Source organism: Aricia agestis, chromosome 13 (assembly GCF_905147365.1).
Source record: "Aricia agestis chromosome 13, ilAriAges1.1, whole genome shotgun sequence".
Lineage (NCBI taxonomy): Eukaryota > Metazoa > Arthropoda > Insecta > Lepidoptera > Lycaenidae > Aricia > Aricia agestis.
The window spans coordinates 10,985,612-11,003,445 of record NC_056418.1 but is presented as its reverse complement, the minus strand read 5'-3'; the positions used below and the strand labels follow the sequence as shown (position 1 = coordinate 11,003,445).

At 37.5% G+C, this 17,834-nt stretch overlaps 1 protein-coding gene across 1 annotated transcript in view; it reads right to left on the bottom strand.

Annotated features, from left to right (window-relative positions):
- Positions 1-3,939, bottom strand: part of LOC121733104 (G-protein coupled receptor Mth2-like) — a 129,599-nt gene extending 125,660 nt beyond the window's left edge. The window contains exon 1 of the mRNA XM_042123249.1: positions 3,504-3,939. Coding sequence (XP_041979183.1) covers positions 3,504-3,929 — 426 coding nt within the window. The 5' untranslated portion in view covers positions 3,930-3,939. The remainder of the gene's footprint in view (positions 1-3,503) is intronic.
- Positions 3,940-17,834: the final 13,895 nt, after the last annotated feature.

The window sequence follows — 17,834 nt, the reverse complement described above, 5'->3', positions numbered from 1 at the left end:
AAGTCACCAATCGTCGTATATATCCTCGTTTCTAGGGCACATCTTTAACCATCTCCACCATTGAAATACTTGGCGTTAACATACCGAGCGAAGTTCAGTTTCGATACCATCTAGAGGTTAAGTCCAAGTTAGCCTCGAAGAAGCTTGGTGTTCTGAACAGAGCGAGACAGTACTTCAGTCCGTACCAACGACTACAACTCTACAAGGCGCAGGTTCGGCCTCATATGGAATATTGTTCTCATTTCTGGGCAGGGGCGCCTAAATACTAACTGCTCCCTCTGGATCGTATCCAACGGAGGGCTCGAATTGTTGATTGCCATAGTGTTTCAAATAGCTTGGACCCCTTGGAATTACGCCGAGATGTAGCTTCACTCTCACCTTCACCCCGTGATACAACCGATAAAGGATTCCTCTATCGGTTGTATCACGGGGAGTGCTCTAAGGAATTGTTCGGAATCATATCACCTGCAACTTTTCGCCTTCGTCCCACGCGAAAAATATACCTACCATCCTCATCACCTTGATGAGTGGCAGTCTTCCACCGTGCGTTTCTCGCGTAACTTTCTGCCGCGCACTGTAAACTCTGGAACAAACTGTCACCGGCAGTATTTCCGGACCTATACGACCTGCAAACCTAAAAGAAGAGAGCGTATTTCCTCTTAAAAGGCCGGCAACGCACCTGCAGCTCTTCTGATGTTGCGAGTGTCCATGGGCGACGGTGTTGCTTTCCATCAGGTGACCCGTTTGCTCGTTTTCATAAAAAAATGAAATGAAACGAAAATATTTATTTCTAAATAGGTTGAACAAAGTTAACACTTTTAGAATATACCTAATATTAGTATCAATTAATATTTTACCCTCAAGGTAAGATGAATATACAAATAGACTAGAAATTATATTATTACTTTTTGATGTTGTTATTTTAAGACTTTGAAGTTCTATAGAGTATCATAATATTAATTATTTTAGTCTGAATATTGAATGTTATACGCGCGTCTATGATCTATTAATAACGCTGAAATCAATAACGTTTTGTGTGGGCACGTTTTCATGGGGAAATTGAAGACGTGAGTGGAAGAACCAGGTAAGTAAAAGTTGAATAAAATTGCCGTTTTTTGCATAAATGTAGGCTTTAGCGCCGGGAAAATGATTTGAAATAAAAAATGTGGGTTTTATGAGTAGCCAGATATATTAGCTAGATAATAAAGTACAAATAAATAACAAGGTTTGTTGTGTTTGTATGATAAGGGAAAAATGAATAATTGTCTGTATGTTATAAATATCTGATTCTTCCGCTCACGTCTTCAATAATTACTTTGTACCTTAGCTTACTGTAACGACTTTGTGATATCAGGTTCAACATTTTTATAATATTATAATCTATTTAGGGTGTTAAAGTCTACTAGGTTTATAGTAATTATTGCTGTAAAGACATTTTGGCTACAAAAGAATCTAGAATACCAGTTTTTTGCAATATGTAATAATAATGTAAATAATGTTACTACAACTTTGATGTATTGAACAAGTAAGCATTTATAGACTCCGTAGTTACAGTAATTTAGTAACGTTATTGATATTGATTTTTATGAATATTTTGACGGCACCATACATTTAACTTTTTCATAACGTTACTCCTACGACGCGATGTAGCTGTCTACCCGTTGACGCGATGTAGTTCCCGAACCGGTGGTAGGCCCCAGTAGCAACAACGTTCGGAAAATGTTTGAAAAAAACTTATTCTGAATAAAAATTTTTGACTTTGACTTTGACTTTACCGCTCAAGCATACTCTTTGATTCCTCTAAAGTCAATGATATATTATATAAAAACAAAGCAGATATGTTACTACCGCGCGCGTTGTGAAGCTTCAAATACGACCCAATTGGGTCGTCTTTTATTTAGTCTGTCTCTTTTATGTAGATGGCATTTCGTATCTTTTGTTTCACTTATATGTCAATGACAAATTTGTCAATGTTGTTCGGAAGAGATTTAAGCCGGAAAATAGTATGAACGTAACAGATCTGTATAAGTAGAATATCATTGTCTAAAGTCTAATAATAATTGAGCTTTTCTGTACCCACAAATTTTTTGTTGAGTTATGTGATCTTGTTCTAAATGATCTAATTATAACATGACTGCAGTCGTAACGCAATACGTATTTTGTATGGGAAGATACACAAATAATTAACAGCGTCCAATATTGTCTTAACTCGTAGCAATCGTGATATATCGAAATATGATTTGTTTACCTATTAATCACGCGTTGTCGTACATTTCTAGGAACAGTAACGCCTATCGATTCTATACAGAAAGTTTCATAATATACCAACAGTTTTCTAATCTTATCTTGTAAGATATCTTGGGACCAGCCTATCACACGGACAACAATATAGATAAGGCGATAGCCGATCCCGTACATTATGACGGCTTAATTATTTATAATACACAATATATACATATACAATTATACATCTATGATATACATAGACATGCAAAACTGTATATTCTGTCAGTAAGTTGTAGATTTTACATACTTAATAATATAATTTCGAAAACTCAACATAATCCCAATTTATTGCGTTTTTTTGACAAGAGTTTATATTCTATTCGACAACGTTGTTGATCAGTCAAAGTTTTGGTGATCAAAAGCATTGTTCAACAATGATATTCTAGTATTTTAGAAACTCATTGTTGTTCAATAGATAAAGTGCAATGCAACTGTAACTTAACCTCAGTAGTCAGTACCTATGCTCGAAACTAGAGCGTAGCTGTACGAAAAAAAAATAAAAGTACTATCGAGTATGATTCCTGAGCAGTTGACGGACCTACGTCGTTTGGTCGGCTTATGTCAATTCAATGTTAATTGTGATTTGTGATCTGGGTTTGACGTAACGTGACTAAATTACGTAGGTCCTCCATCTGCCTAGGAATAAACTTCTCTGATACATAACATTATATATACATTTAGGTAAACGAATGTTTTGAAGAGTGACATTTTAATTGTCCTCATCATCAAGGGTTTTCGCAAACCTATGCGAATTATTCCTTTAATGATCATTAATGAGATAAAAATAGGACAGGTAACTCTTACTCATTGCGGCCTTTTCACCTGTTTTGGCCATGTGTTTGTTTGGCTTTCAGACAATTTGACAGGTGTTATCAGTGATAAGTTTATTTACCGGAAGTTAGAAGAATTTTTCCAACAAAATGTCATAAGATTTCTTCAAATTAATAGAAAATGCTTTAATTCTTTACACATGTATAAATTATAAATCGGTATTTCCCCAAATGCGAAGTCGCCGAGTCTTGAAATTATCTAGTTACCCTATTTTTTTTCTTAACAGCCGATCTCCGAGACATTTTTTTTTGTTACTTAACTTTAATTTAATGGAGATTGTGACATAAGATCCATACTTCTTCAGTCAATTTCTTTATTACCTAAGTAAGTGTCAAATATCTCTGATTGCGGCCGTAACTCGTAAGCCAATGAAATATGTAACCTACCTCATCATCCTGCCTCAGGGTCATGGGTGGCGCGACCTCCCTCACTGAACTGTCACTGTCACTAACACTGGCACCCAACCTCCCCTCTATCTCCTCCCAGGGCATATCCTCGTCGAAGACCGCCACGTTCCTCGAAGCACCGGAGTGGAACCTCCAAGGAAGATCATCGCTCTGCCTCGGTCGTCGTCGCTTGTGCCTCACTTTGTGCCTCGCGAGCCTCGTCCCATGCTCGTACTCATCACGCATCATAGCTGCATCCAGCGTAGCCAGGTCCACCTTACTTCTATGTCTCGGGGGCTCCGTGGTAATGTACTCCCGAGTCAGACCCTCCTCATCCCAGAGTTGGATGCGGAGGATGTTGGTGGACACATGAGCATTCACGATCGTAAACGCTACGGCAGCCAGAGCGAGCGCGCGTGCGTCCATCTCGCGCGACGGTCGCGGCCCGACTGGCTAGAGTTCCCGCGCTTTTCAGATAACCGCGATAAGCACGCTGCACGTATGATAATAATTAAGTAATGGATTATTGTACAGGTAATCGTTTGAGGAATGAAAACAATGCGACTTCTTGTATTTATTATTAAAACAGATTTTTTGAAAAAGTGTCTAAAAATTATAACCTAATTAAAGAGAAAACACAAAATTAAAAATACGTAAGTACCGAAATATTATATTACACTCAAGTATCAAGTACCTAGTAAGTACGTCTGCTTCAGTACATCAAGGAAAGCTCTACCATACTTTCGGTACTTACTACTTTCATATTATTTTAGTAGAGCTGCGGGGCTAAAATGGTCGCTTTGGAGAATCATATATTGAATCATAATATGATTCTCCAAAGCGACCATTTTAGCCCCGCTGAACTCGAGTGAGCTATCATATTATGTCTTGGGTTCCGGACTGACTATTTCATGTTGTTGACCCTGGTCTTTTACGTTTTATATTATTATTCAAATCGTCTTATTTTTCAGAGCCACAAAGTCTGAAATCATCTGCAAATCTCAGACAGTCCTGTCGTTATTTTCGTTAATTGAGTTATTTAATACGAAACAGGAATATTATTATACTTAATAGAAGTACAATACAAAAGATAGAGTCACTCAATCATGTCAATAAAACAATAGGTTTCCTCTTATATTGTTATTTGTTTTAGTAGGTAAAGGAAAAGTTAACTTTCCTAAGTTTCCTATTATTACGATTTACGATTCATACGTCTACTTTAACAAAAGTAAAATGTTTTGTTTGAAAAAAAATTGTTTGAATATGGCAGTATTAAGTATTCTGTTGTGACTTGTGAAGGTCAGAAAAACTGTTGAAAATTATAAAAGTTTCGTATGTTTAAGATAATGTCTTTGATTCCTTCAGTTTTTATTTCTTTTATCTTTCGATTTCTTTAATTAAATATTGTTATTGAAGATATTGTTATACCTATTGTAATCCAAAGAAGAAGATAGACTAGAGCCCTTCTTCGAAATTTATGATGATTAGTAATCAGTGCCGTATCAATAGGATGGCAGGGCAAAATATCCGACGGGCACCCGACCCAAGAGGGCCCCGGTCTAAGAGGTCCCGGTGAGCTCAGAAATCTTATATCTTTAAACGAGCAATTCTTGTATATGTCGCAGCCGAGCGAGCGCAGCGAGCGTGCTGCGGCAGCAGCCGGCGACCGTTGTCAAACAAAAGGGGGGCTCGGGGGGCGCAGCCCCCCGCCAAAACAAAAACAAACACAAACCAGAAATTCCAAAAGTAGGTTAGGTTAGAACTGTGACTGTGCTGCGACAGCAGCTGGCGACCGTCACAAAACACGCCTCAGATTTTTTTATTTTTACTTATTGCATTAAACTTTTGGTCACCCCTTAAACTTAATCCGAGAATAATTTTTCAATAAAATACAAAAAGTTTTCCTATTCACCCAAATTACATATTAAGCTAATGGTCGCCCTAGTTAATTTGCCATTAAACCAGTTGGCTAAGCGTCGTCTAGCTGTAGTGTTGAACGTTGTAGTCAACAAGTCGGCTAAACGACGTATAGCCGTGTGATTGAATGGCGTTGTTCAGTCAAAGGGCTAGCTGTTTGATTGAACAGCTATTTCAACCAGTCGGCTGCGACAAATATATATATATATATATATATATATATATATATATATATATATATATATATATATATATATTTAAATCGCCGAAGACTTGTTGCGTCTTTTCAAAGTCGAACCCTATGGCGTCTCCCATTTCCAATAACTTTTTAATTGTTATTCGTGCGAATATAGTTACATTGCTGTCATGTGAATTCTATTGTCGACGAGAAATTTTGTTTACGTACGAAAATTAGATATTCAATTTGAAATAATTCTCGCTGGTTTTTTGCTTCCGTTCTCGATGGAAATCATGTGACACATTGTATATTTTTGTATTCGTTCCATGCATTTAATCGTTTTTCCTACATCCATTTAAATGTATGGATATATTGATACCGTATATTGTACTATATTAATTCCATGCATTCTACTAATTAAATGACTCCTTACTATATTTGAGATTATATCGGTACCGTATATTATTTTTGTATGTACGCCATAAACTGTTGAGTTTGTTGCTTCCTCCTAACCTTATATGATAAATCGATATATACATAGGTACCTATATAATAGATCCCAATAAATTCATTGCGTGATGTGGTCTCTGTCTACCCCAATGAGGGACAGGAGTGACGATATGTATGTATGAATAGAGAATCATCCCTCTTTATGAAGTCGATTAAAATGAAATACTTATTTCTATAACTTGGAGTACATAACAGACATTAAAAATAAGTTATCCCTATATTACATAGATTAATTAAATTTAAAATTATAATTAGGTAAGTCCGCTAGGCTAACTAAAAAATATTAAGGATAATTATGATAGATATGATGTGGGAGCATTTTATTTATGTGAGCGTGTTTCTTCTAAACTTAAGTATGAACACAAAATAAAACAATTGTTTCGGTATTTTTAAGTAGGTATTTTTAAGTTTTATTGTTTAAAATCAAGTAGGTACAATATTAAACCCATAGTCATAATAATCAAAGTGTCGGACAAATCAAATACACCGAAATAGGAACATAAAAGTAATTTAAGAAATTAAGAATTTTAAGAACGACCAGTTGAGAGGCTAATTTACTGCGACATTGACTATAGTTAACTTGTGTATGTAAGCAATACTAGTTTTCAATCGTGGCTCTGCCCACGTGACAAGTTGATAAAATTTAACAAATTGAAATTCGTTATTAGCCGTTTAGGCGTTAAAAAAATAAAACAAAAATGCTTAGAAAAATATTAACCTGAAGAATCACATATCAGACATACCTATCAGTACAAAGTCTCAAAAAAAGGCCCTTTAGGCGTCGAAAAGAAAAATAAAAACGTTTAAAAAATTATTAACGTACCTATCAAAAATAAGATAAAACAGTCCAAAATCTCAAAAAATTACACAACTACACAAAAATTACACAACAATATATATACTTTGTTTGTAAATTTAAATTATGGTTATTATCTATAATGGTACCTATTATTTCTGTTTATTTGTTTTGTACAAAAAGAGGACGGTATTTGATTATAATACAAGTTCACAATAATAATAAATTTTTTCGTAAGTAGTTGGTTAACGCGCGCGCGTAAGCAAACACGACGCGACGTTGCGTTCTGTGCTGTGATAGTCATAGTCAATCATGGTTGTCGTGATTGATGTAGATCGTTTCGATCGTTTTTTGTATTGTTTATTGTATCTTCTTCTTCCTAGTCGTATCCTCATGGCTGAGGGACGTGACCACCAAAATTTGCTTTTTGGGATAGGGCTCTCCACTTGTCTCTATTTTTGGCCTGATGAAATGCCTCCTGGAACGTGCAGTCAGCAGCCTTGACAATCGCGTCTGTCCATCGTGTAGCCACTCTGCCTCTGCCTCTTTTCCCCTCTAATTGCCCAGCTAGTATGAGACTCTCAAGATTATTAGGCTCCCGGCGGGCTATGTGGCCAAAAAAGGCAAGTGATCGTTGTAGACAAAGCGTGGACAGGCGGGTGGTAATTTTGAGTTGCTGAAGTATAGACGTGTTGGTCCGGTGTGCGGTCCAAGGGATGCCGAGCATTTTACGCCAGCACCACATTTCAAAAGCGTCAATCTTAGCTCGAGTACGTGCTTTTAGTGTCCATGTCTCGGAGGCATATAAAAATATTGAAAAGATTAGGGAACGCATTAGTGTTATTTTTGTGCTACGATAGATGTTCTTATTCTTCCATATCTTTTCTAAGCGCCCAACCGCAGATTTAGCCATCTGAGCCCGTCGGACAACCTCCCTCTCGCAGTTACCATTGTTGCTAATCAACGATCCCAGGTAGACAAACTCCTCTACGGGTTGGAGATCTTGTAGTAAGGATGTCTTTTGTATTTGGTTCAGCTTATCGACGTACATCAGTATGGTTTTATTGCGATTGATTTGGAGGCCAAAGTCTCGACTAATCTTTTCGAGCCGCGCTAGAAGTTCAGCAAGTTTCACTTCGCAAGTACTTATAAGCGTGGTGTCGTCAGCGAACCTTAGGTTGTTGAGAAAGTATCCGTTAATTTTAATACCATCCTCCCAATCTTCCAACACTCGACGCATTATATATTCGCCTACGAGGTTGAACAGCTGTGGAGAGAGGATGCAACCCTGTCTGACACCACGCTCTGTAGCAAACGGCTCTGACAGATCATTGTCTAATCGCACCCTTGATCGACCTTCCAGATAGAGGTTTTGTACCAAAAATATGAGATGATCGGGGACGCCCAACTCTCTCATCACCTCCAGCATTTTGGACCAGACGATGCAGTCAAAGGCCTTAGCGTAATTCACAAAACAGAGTACTATTGGGACATTGAATTCTCTGCTCTTTTCTATCAGCTGACGGATGTTTAGGATTTGTTCTCGGGTACCCCTGCCCTTTACGAATCCCGCCTGCTCTTTGGATATCTGTCTAGTTATATAGTGTGCCAATCTGTTGTTTATAACATGGAGAAGAATCTTACTGGCGTGTGAAATTAGTGAGATGGTCCGATAATTTCCACACTTTTTAGTCGACCCTTTCTTATGTAGTGGTATCACGAGAGATTCTGTCCAATCGTCTGGCTACTGTCCTGTTCTCCATACTTTAAGACATATTGAATGCATTACTCTGATTCCACACTTACCCAAGCTCTTAAGCACTTGTGCCTGTATACCATCTCCACCGCAAGCTTTTGTTTTGAGCTTATTTATAGCTGCTTCTACTTCATGGAGAACGATGTCGGGTTCTTTATCTGTAAAATCTAATCTAGTGTCAGGTTCATCAGCGTCATATTTGTACAGGTCTTGGCAGTAGTTCCTCCATCTTGTCATCACTTGGTTCTTGTCTAAAATCAGGTACCCTTTTCATCTTCTATGTTCCAAGATTTTGATTTTCGTTCCCGTGTGAGAATTTTTACCTTTTGGAACATGTCTCTTGGATGTAGGGTATCAGAGTGTGTTTGTATATCTCTACATATATTATTGATATATGCATTCTTGTCATGTCTACAGAGACGCTGTACTAGTGAGTCAAGTTCAGAGTATCGCTGTTCTTCCTTTGAACGAATTCCTCCAGTCTTTAGAGCCTTTCTTTGTGCGATTGCCTCTCAAGTGGTCATCCACTCAGATCTAGGGTGTTTTACTTTCCGTCCATTTGTGATTGTTCTAGTTGTCTCTTCTAATGCGGCCTTAAGCTGATTCCGTGATGTATTGGCTGAGTCAAATGGGCAATACGTTTCACTGTCCAGTCGAGTTTGTAGTGTGTCCTCAAAAGCTTTCGCTTCTTGTGTTAGAAGAATATTTTTGGATGGTGGAGGCTTTGAAACTACTTTGAGGCGGACTCTGTATTGAGCTATTAACAGCTGATGGTCGCTGCCACAATCTGCACCCGGAAAAGTCTTTGAGAGAGTTATGCACGACTTCCATCTGCTGCTGATTAATATGAAGTAAATCTGATTTTTATGACCTGTTGGCGATCGCCATGTCCATAAGCGTCTTGGATGTTGTTTATATGCCGTGTTAGTTACGAATAGTCCTTTTTCAATGCAAAACTCTAACAACATCTCACCTCGACTGTTGCGGGCTCCTAAGCCGTATTCCCCAATAACATTCCTTAGGTGTTGATCATTATCAGTGTGCCCTATCTTAGCATTAAAGTCTCCCAGGATGATAGTACATTCCTTCTTTGGTAACGCTTTGCAGGTTAATTCTAGCTCGTGGTAAAATTCCTCCATCTCTTCTTCGGTGGCTGCAGTGGTCGGCGCATAGACCTGTACAAAGTTAATTGGGTGTGGATGGGCTGAAATTTTTAAGGATATAATTCTATTGTTGATGGTATTATACCCCAATACCTTGTCTCGTAGCCAGCTAGCAACTATGAAGCCCACACCACTAAAACTATTGTCTTGCCTGTCAGAGTAGATTACCATATTTCCTTCAGGTGTGATGTGGTATCCGTTATCTTTGACATGGGTCTCACTCAATCCTAGTATAGCCAGATTATAGCGCTCCATCTCCGCTTCAACAACTTCGATTTTTCCTGGCCTTAAAAGTCCACGGACATTCCAGGTTCCTATTGTTATTGCCCTTCCCTTGGGTGTTAGTTTGCTAGAGTAAGATGTTATGTTTCCAACTGCAGCCGGTAGCCAATTTCACACCAGTCGGCCCGGAACCAAGCTGGCGCCGAGCGTTAGTCGGGTCGCATGACATCATATTATCTCTGGTGGCGTTCTTAATCATGGTGGTTTTCTTGGGATTATAGTCGCGGTAGTTTCCCATTGCTTTCCGCGCTAGACTTTTTGAGGGTATTTAGTCCTCAAGGCCACTACTGCCTAGGAGTCAGGTTATCATATCCGCCGCCTGAGACTCGGCGTTGTTACTCGTTTAGCACCACCCGGGGGACACGTGTAGGGTAGTAAAAGGTAATTCCTACGGACGCGAGTAACCACCGCCCCCGTTTATTGTATCAAGTTTGATTAATTTTAAACATTGATTTGATTTGTAATCTAATTTTAATTGCCTGAAATGTAAAATCAGCGATATGCGATCAGTAGTTGGGAAAGGGTCCGGTGGCTTTAACACAGGTTATACTGTAACCTAGCTAAGCTGCCGGTTGCGATCTTAACATTCTAATATAAAAAAACCATTGAAAATAAAATAATTTGCATGTTGTAATTGTCTAGACTCTAGATTAAGGTTTTTATGTTATCGAGCTGAATAAAAGTACATTATTATTATTATAAGTATGCCATCACAGTTACTATAAATCTTGTCAAGGGTGTCGATTTATGAATGAAGAAAGTCAAGATTAAAAAAAAATCTCAGAACACTGTACAGTGTACAGCCTAGCCCATGACCCGGTAACCACTTGACGTTGAGTTTCGATGCACTTGTTTGGGCTATTTTCTCATTACCGTGGCTTTCTAATAGCGAAAGAATTATTTAAGTTGGTTCAGTAGTCTCGTAACTCGTAAGTTAAATAGTAATAAGCAAACGATTAAATATTTCGTCTCTACAATATTAGTAAGTATAGATATTTAAAAATACATTAGTCCCAACCCAATTCGCAGTCTAAACTCAGTCACTGATGGGCTTTTGTTTAAAATATACAATAGGTAAGTACTTATCAAAGAAAATCATATACGTAGGTATGTAGGTAGGGACATAGTAGTTAATACAATCGATCCAAAATACTTTTAGACAGGTAAGTATATAAACAGTTCAACAACAAACAGGACACTGGACGTCAGGATAATGATCGTAAATTGCATATTTATTTGTAAATAAATATGCTGCACCAGAAAAATGAAGATTTATAAAGCGATTTTATGTTCTTTCGTTTCATAGGTAGAACAAAATTATTTGTAATAATATTGATATTATTCTTGGTCGTTGCACCACAATTAAAACATTTTTTTTGTAATACAAAATGGGTCAACGGCCAAGGCCATTTTATTTTGTCTTTAAAATAGTTTTTAAAATCACTTCTTTAAAAAAAAAACGATCTACATCAATCACGACAACCATTGACACGATAATCTAACACTGAAAGAATTTTTCAAATCGGACCAGTAGTTCCTGAGATAAGCGCGTTCAAATAAGCCCTTTCAAATAATTTCCCTCCGTTTTTTCCACATTTTCCTCTATTTCTTCGCTTCTATTATTCTTAGCGTGATAAAATATTGCTTATAGCCTTCCTCGATAAATGGGCTATCTAACACTGAAAGAATTTTTCAAATCGGACTAGTAGTTCCTGAGATTAACGCGTTCAAACAAACAAACAACCTCTCCTGCTTTATAATATTGAAGTGTAGATAACATTTTTACTACTTTTCTTACTATTCTACTACTATTTTTCGAAAATGTGTCAAATAACTACCTAATTGTAATATCGACATTGCATCGATTCGATATATTTGTTCCTGTTTTCCTGAAATACAGTTACAGATTTGATCATTATTCTGAATGATCGTCATTACGTTTTTAGGGCTATTCAGGAAAAAGACGTTCAGGAAAATGAGGAATTCACTAAATTCGTTTATAATTAAGTATTGATATAAAGAAAATTATTAAGAACTTAGAAATGTTGCGGGCCTTTATAACTTGGTATAAAAAAGTAGTGAAAAACAGACAAATGTTGGCACACATCGAGAAATGTAAATGACGTCTTATTTGGAAATTTTTGTAGAACGTATTTCAAAGAGAGAGAGAGAGAGCATAAAATGAAGACCTCTATCCACACCAAAGCACTGCGATCAAATAAAGTGAGCCAGCAGATTTTATCGCAAAATAGGTTTCAACCCGTCACGTTGAGTATATCGGCAAGGCATTCAAAACAAACAATGCGCAGGACAATGACGCGAATTTTATGAACATTTTAAAAATATAATTTTTAGTTATTTAATGTAAGTTGATATGTTATTTGTTGGTATCGGATTCTTCTCTTCTTTATCTTCAAATTAACATTAAATTTTTAATCCTTTCTAGCTCATTTTTTTTTATAAATAATAAATTGTAAGCGGCAGTATCGAAACGACACGCAAAAATTTCATAATTTGGTACTTTTTTTTATAATAACTTTTGAAATATTAACTCTACTTTCAAATAGTTTTAGCAGCATTTTTGTAAGTTAATTAGACATTGAAATGTGTAATGTTACATCAAATTTACGAAGGCGTTGTGAACCCAACTTTGAAGACATGAATTTAGTCTCTCTCAAATATTCGCCCCACTACACAATATTTATACCACAAGCGTCATTACGTCCGCGCTGGCCGGCAAAAAATATAAACAAAAACATGCCCTTGCATGTCGCGTGCGAACTCCGCCCCCTCGCCTCTGTCACCCCCGCGTCTCCTCTGGGACGATGTCGTTTTGTGGGACGTAATTAAATCACACATTAGAATTGATAAAAACTTTATTGTATACAGGAATCCACATTATCGGCGTGTTATACGTAAACAAAGTATCGAATATACGCCACCGATATACGGCGCACAGTAGCGACCTCCAAAATTCGCGCGCCAAATAGCGGAACTAAGAAATACGCCGAAAAGCACTCCGGTGACAAAACAACGTCCATGCCAATATTTCACCCAGCCATTGTACTAACCTTAACACTACTTCTGGCTGAATTTGAGAGATGGTCAATCTTGCGTCCGTATACCGGATGCAACAAGTCAGTCGGACGCAATATCATCGGTAAAAACCGCCATGTAGGACGCAATATCAACTCCGGGGTGGAAATATATATATATATATATATATATATATATATATATATATATATATATATATATATATATATATATATATATATATATATATATATATATATATATATATATATATATATATATATATATATATATATATATATATATATATATATATATTTAAATCGCCGAAGACTTGTTGCGTCTTTTCAAAGTCGAACCCTATGGCGTCTACCATTTCCAATGACTTTTTAATTGTTATTCGTGCGAATATAGTTACATTGCTGTCATGTGAATTCTATTGTCGACGAGAAATTTTGTTTACGTACGAAAATTAGATATTCAATTTCAAATAATTCTCGCTGGTTTTTTGCTTCCGTTCTCGATGGAAATCATGTGACACATTGTATATTTTTGTATTCGTTCCATGCATTTAATCGTTTTTCCTACATCCATTTAAATGTATGGTTATATTGATACCGTATATTGTACTATATTAATTCCATGCATTCTACTAATTAAATGACTCCTTACTATATTTGAGATTATATCGGTACCGTATATTATTTTTTTATGTACGCCATAAACTGTTGAGTTTGTTGCTTCCTCCTAACCTTATATGTTATATCGATACATACATAGGTACCTATATAATAGATCCCAATAAATTCATTGCGTGATGTGGTCTCTGTCTACCCCAATGAGGGACAGGAGTGACGATATGTATGTATAAATAGAGAATCATCCCTCTTTATGAAGTCGATTAAAATGAAATACTTATTTCTATAACTTGGAGTACATAACAGACATTAAAAACAAGTTATCCCTATATTACATAGATTAATTAAATTTTAAATTATAATTAGGTAAGTCCGCTAGGCTAACTAAAAAATATTAAGAATAATTATGATAGATATGATCATTTTATTTATGTGAGCGTGTTTCTTCTGAACTTAAGTATGAACACAAAATAAAACAATTGTTTCGGTAGTAGGTATTTTTAAGTTTTATTGTTTAAAATCAAGTAGGTACAATAATAAACCCATAGTCATAATAATCAAAGTGTCAGACAAATCAAATACACCGAAATAGGAACATAAAAGTAATTTAAGAAATTAACAATTTTAAGAACGACCAGTTGAGAGGCTAATTTACTGTGACATTGACTATAGTTAACTTGTGTATGTAAGCAATACTAGTTTTCAATCGTGGCTCTGCCCACGTGACAAGTTGATAAAATTTAACAAATTGAAATTCGTTATTAGCCGTTTAGGCGTTAAAAAAATAAAACGAAAATGCTTAGAAAAATATTAACCTGAAGAATCACATATCAGACATACCTATCAGTACAAAGTCTCAAAAAAAGGCCCTTTAGGCGTCGAAAAGAAAAATAAAAACGTTTAAAAAATTATTAACGTACCTATCAAAAATAAGATAAAACAGTCCAAAATCTCAAAAAATTACACAACTACACAAAAATTACACAACAATATATATACTTTGTTTGTAAATTTAAATTATGGTTATTATCTATAATAGTACCTATTATTTCTGTTTATTTGTTTTGTACAAAAAGAGGACGGTATTTGATTATAATACAAGTTCACAATAATAATAAATTTTTTCGTAAGTAGTTGGTTAACGCGCGCGCGTAAGCAAACACGACGCGACGTTGCGTTCTGTGCTGTGATAGTCATAGTCAATCATGGTTGTCGTGATTGATGTAGATCGTTTCGATCGTTTTTTGTATTGTTTATTGTATCTTCTTCTTCCTAGTCGTATCCTCATGGCTGAGGGACGTGACCACCAAAATTTGCTTTTTGGGATAGGGCTCTCCACTTGTCTCTATTTTTGGCCTGATGAAATGCCTCCTGGAACGTGCAGTCAGCAGCCTTGACAATCGCGTCTGTCCATCGTGTAGCCACTCTGCCTCTGCCTCTTTTCCCCTCTAATTGCCCAGCTAGTATGAGACTCTCAAGATTATTAGGCTCCCGGCGGGCTATGTGGCCAAAAAAGGCAAGTGATCGTTGTAGACAAAGCGTGGACAGGCGGGTGGTAATTTTGAGTTGCTGAAGTATAGACGTGTTGGTCCGGTGTGCGGTCCAAGGGATGCCGAGCATTTTACGCCAGCACCACATTTCAAAAGCGTCAATCTTAGCTCGAGTACGTGCTTTTAGTGTCCATGTCTCGGAGGCATATAAAAATATTGAAAAGATTAGGGAACGCATTAGTGTTATTTTTGTGCTACGATAGATGTTCTTATTCTTCCATATCTTTTCTAAGCGCCCAACCGCAGATTTAGCCATCTGAGCCCGTCGGACAACCTCCCTCTCGCAGTTACCATTGTTGCTAATCAACGATCCCAGGTAGACAAACTCCTCTACGGGTTGGAGATCTTGTAGTAAGGATGTCTTTTGTATTTGGTTCAGCTTATCGACGTACATCAGTTTGGTTTTATTGCGATTGATTTGGAGGCCAAAGTCTCGACTAATCTTTTCGAGCCGCGCTAGAAGTTCAGCAAGTTTCACTTCGCAAGTACTTATAAGCGTGGTGTCGTCAGCGAACCTTAGGTTGTTGAGAAGGTATCCGTTAATTTTAATACCATCCTCCCAATCTTCCAACACTCGACGCATTATATATTCGCCTACGAGGTTCAACAGCTGTGGAGAGAGGATGCAACCCTGTCTGACACCACGCTCTGTAGCAAACGGCTCTGACAGATCATTGTCTAATCGCACCCTTGATCGACCTTCCAGATAGAGGTTTTGTACCAAAAATATGAGATGATCGGGGACGCCCAACTCTCTCATCACCTCCAGCATTTTGGACCAGACGATGCAGTCAAAGGCCTTAGCGTAATTCACAAAACAGAGTACTATTGGGACATTGAATTCTCTGCTCTTTTCTATCAGCTGACGGATGTTTAAGATTTGTTCTCGGGTACCCCTGCCCTTTACGAATCCCGCCTGCTCTTTGGATATCTGTCTAGTTATATAGTGTGCCAATCTGTTGTTTATAACATGGAGAAGAATCTTACTGGCGTGTGAAATTAGTGAGATGGTCCGATAATTTCCACACTTTTTAGTCGACCCTTTCTTATGTAGTGGTATCACGAGAGATTCTGTCCAATCGTCTGGCCACTGTCCTGTTCTCCATACTTTAAGATATATTGAATGCATTACTCTGATTCCACACTTACCCAAGCTCTTAAGCACTTGTGCCTGTATACCATCTCCACCGCAAGCTTTTGTTTTTAGCTTATTTATAGCTGCTTCTACTTCATGGAGAACGATGTCGGGTTCTTTATCTGTAAAATCTAATCTAGTGTCAGGTTCATCAGCGTCATATTTGTACAAGTCTTGGCAGTAGTTCCTCCATCTTGTCATCACTTGGTTCTTGTCTAAAATCAGGTTACCCTTTTCATCTTCTATGTTCCAAGATTTTGATTTTCGTTCCCGTGTGAGAATTTTTACCTTTTGGAACATGTCTCTTGGATGAAGGGTATCAGAGTGTGTTTGTATATCTCTACATATAGAATTGATATATGCATTCTTGTCATGTCTACAGAGACGCTGTACTAGTGAGTCAAGTTCAGAGTATCGCTGTTGTTCTTCCTTTGAACGAATTCCTCCAGTCTTTAGAGCCTTTCTTTGTGCGATTGCCTCCCAAGTGGTCATCCACTCAGATCTAGGGTGTTTTACTTTCCGTCCATTTGTGATTGTTCTAGTTGTCTCTTCTAATGCGGCCTTAAGCTGATTCCATGATGTATTGGCTGAGTCAAATGGGCAATACGTTTCACTGTCCAGTCGAGTTTGTAGTGTGTCCTCAAAAGCTTTCGCTTCTTGTGTTAGAAGAATATTTTTGGATGGTGGAGGCTTTGAAACTACTTTGAGGCGGACTCTGTATTGAGCTATTAACAGCTGATGGTCGCTGCCACAATCTGCACCCGGAAAAGTCTTTGAGAGAGTTATGCACGACTTCCATCTGCTGCTGATTAATATGAAGTCAATCTGATTTTTATGACCTGTTGGCGATCGCCATGTCCATAAGCGTCTTGGATGTTGTTTATATGCCGTGTTAGTTACGAATAGTCCTTTTTCAATGCAAAACTCTAACAACATCTCACCTCGACTGTTGCGGGCTCCTAAGCCGTATTCCCCAATAACATTCCTTAGGTGTTGATCATTATCAGTGTGCCCTATCTTAGCATTAAAGTCTCCCAGGATGATAGTACATTCCTTCTTTGGTAACGCTTTGCAGGTTAATTCTAGCTCGTGGTAAAATTCCTCCATCTCTTCTTCGGTGGCTGCAGTGGTCGGCGCATAGACCTGTACAAAGTTAATTGGGTGTGGATGGGCTGAAATTTTTAAGGATATAATTCTATTGTTGATGGTATTATACCCCAATACCTTGTCTCGTAGCCAGCTAGCAACTATGAAGCCCACACCACTAAAACTATTGTCTTGCCTGTCAGAGTAGATTACCATATTTCCTTCAGGTGTGATGTGGTATCCGTTATCTTTGACATGGGTCTCACTCAATCCTAGTATAGCCA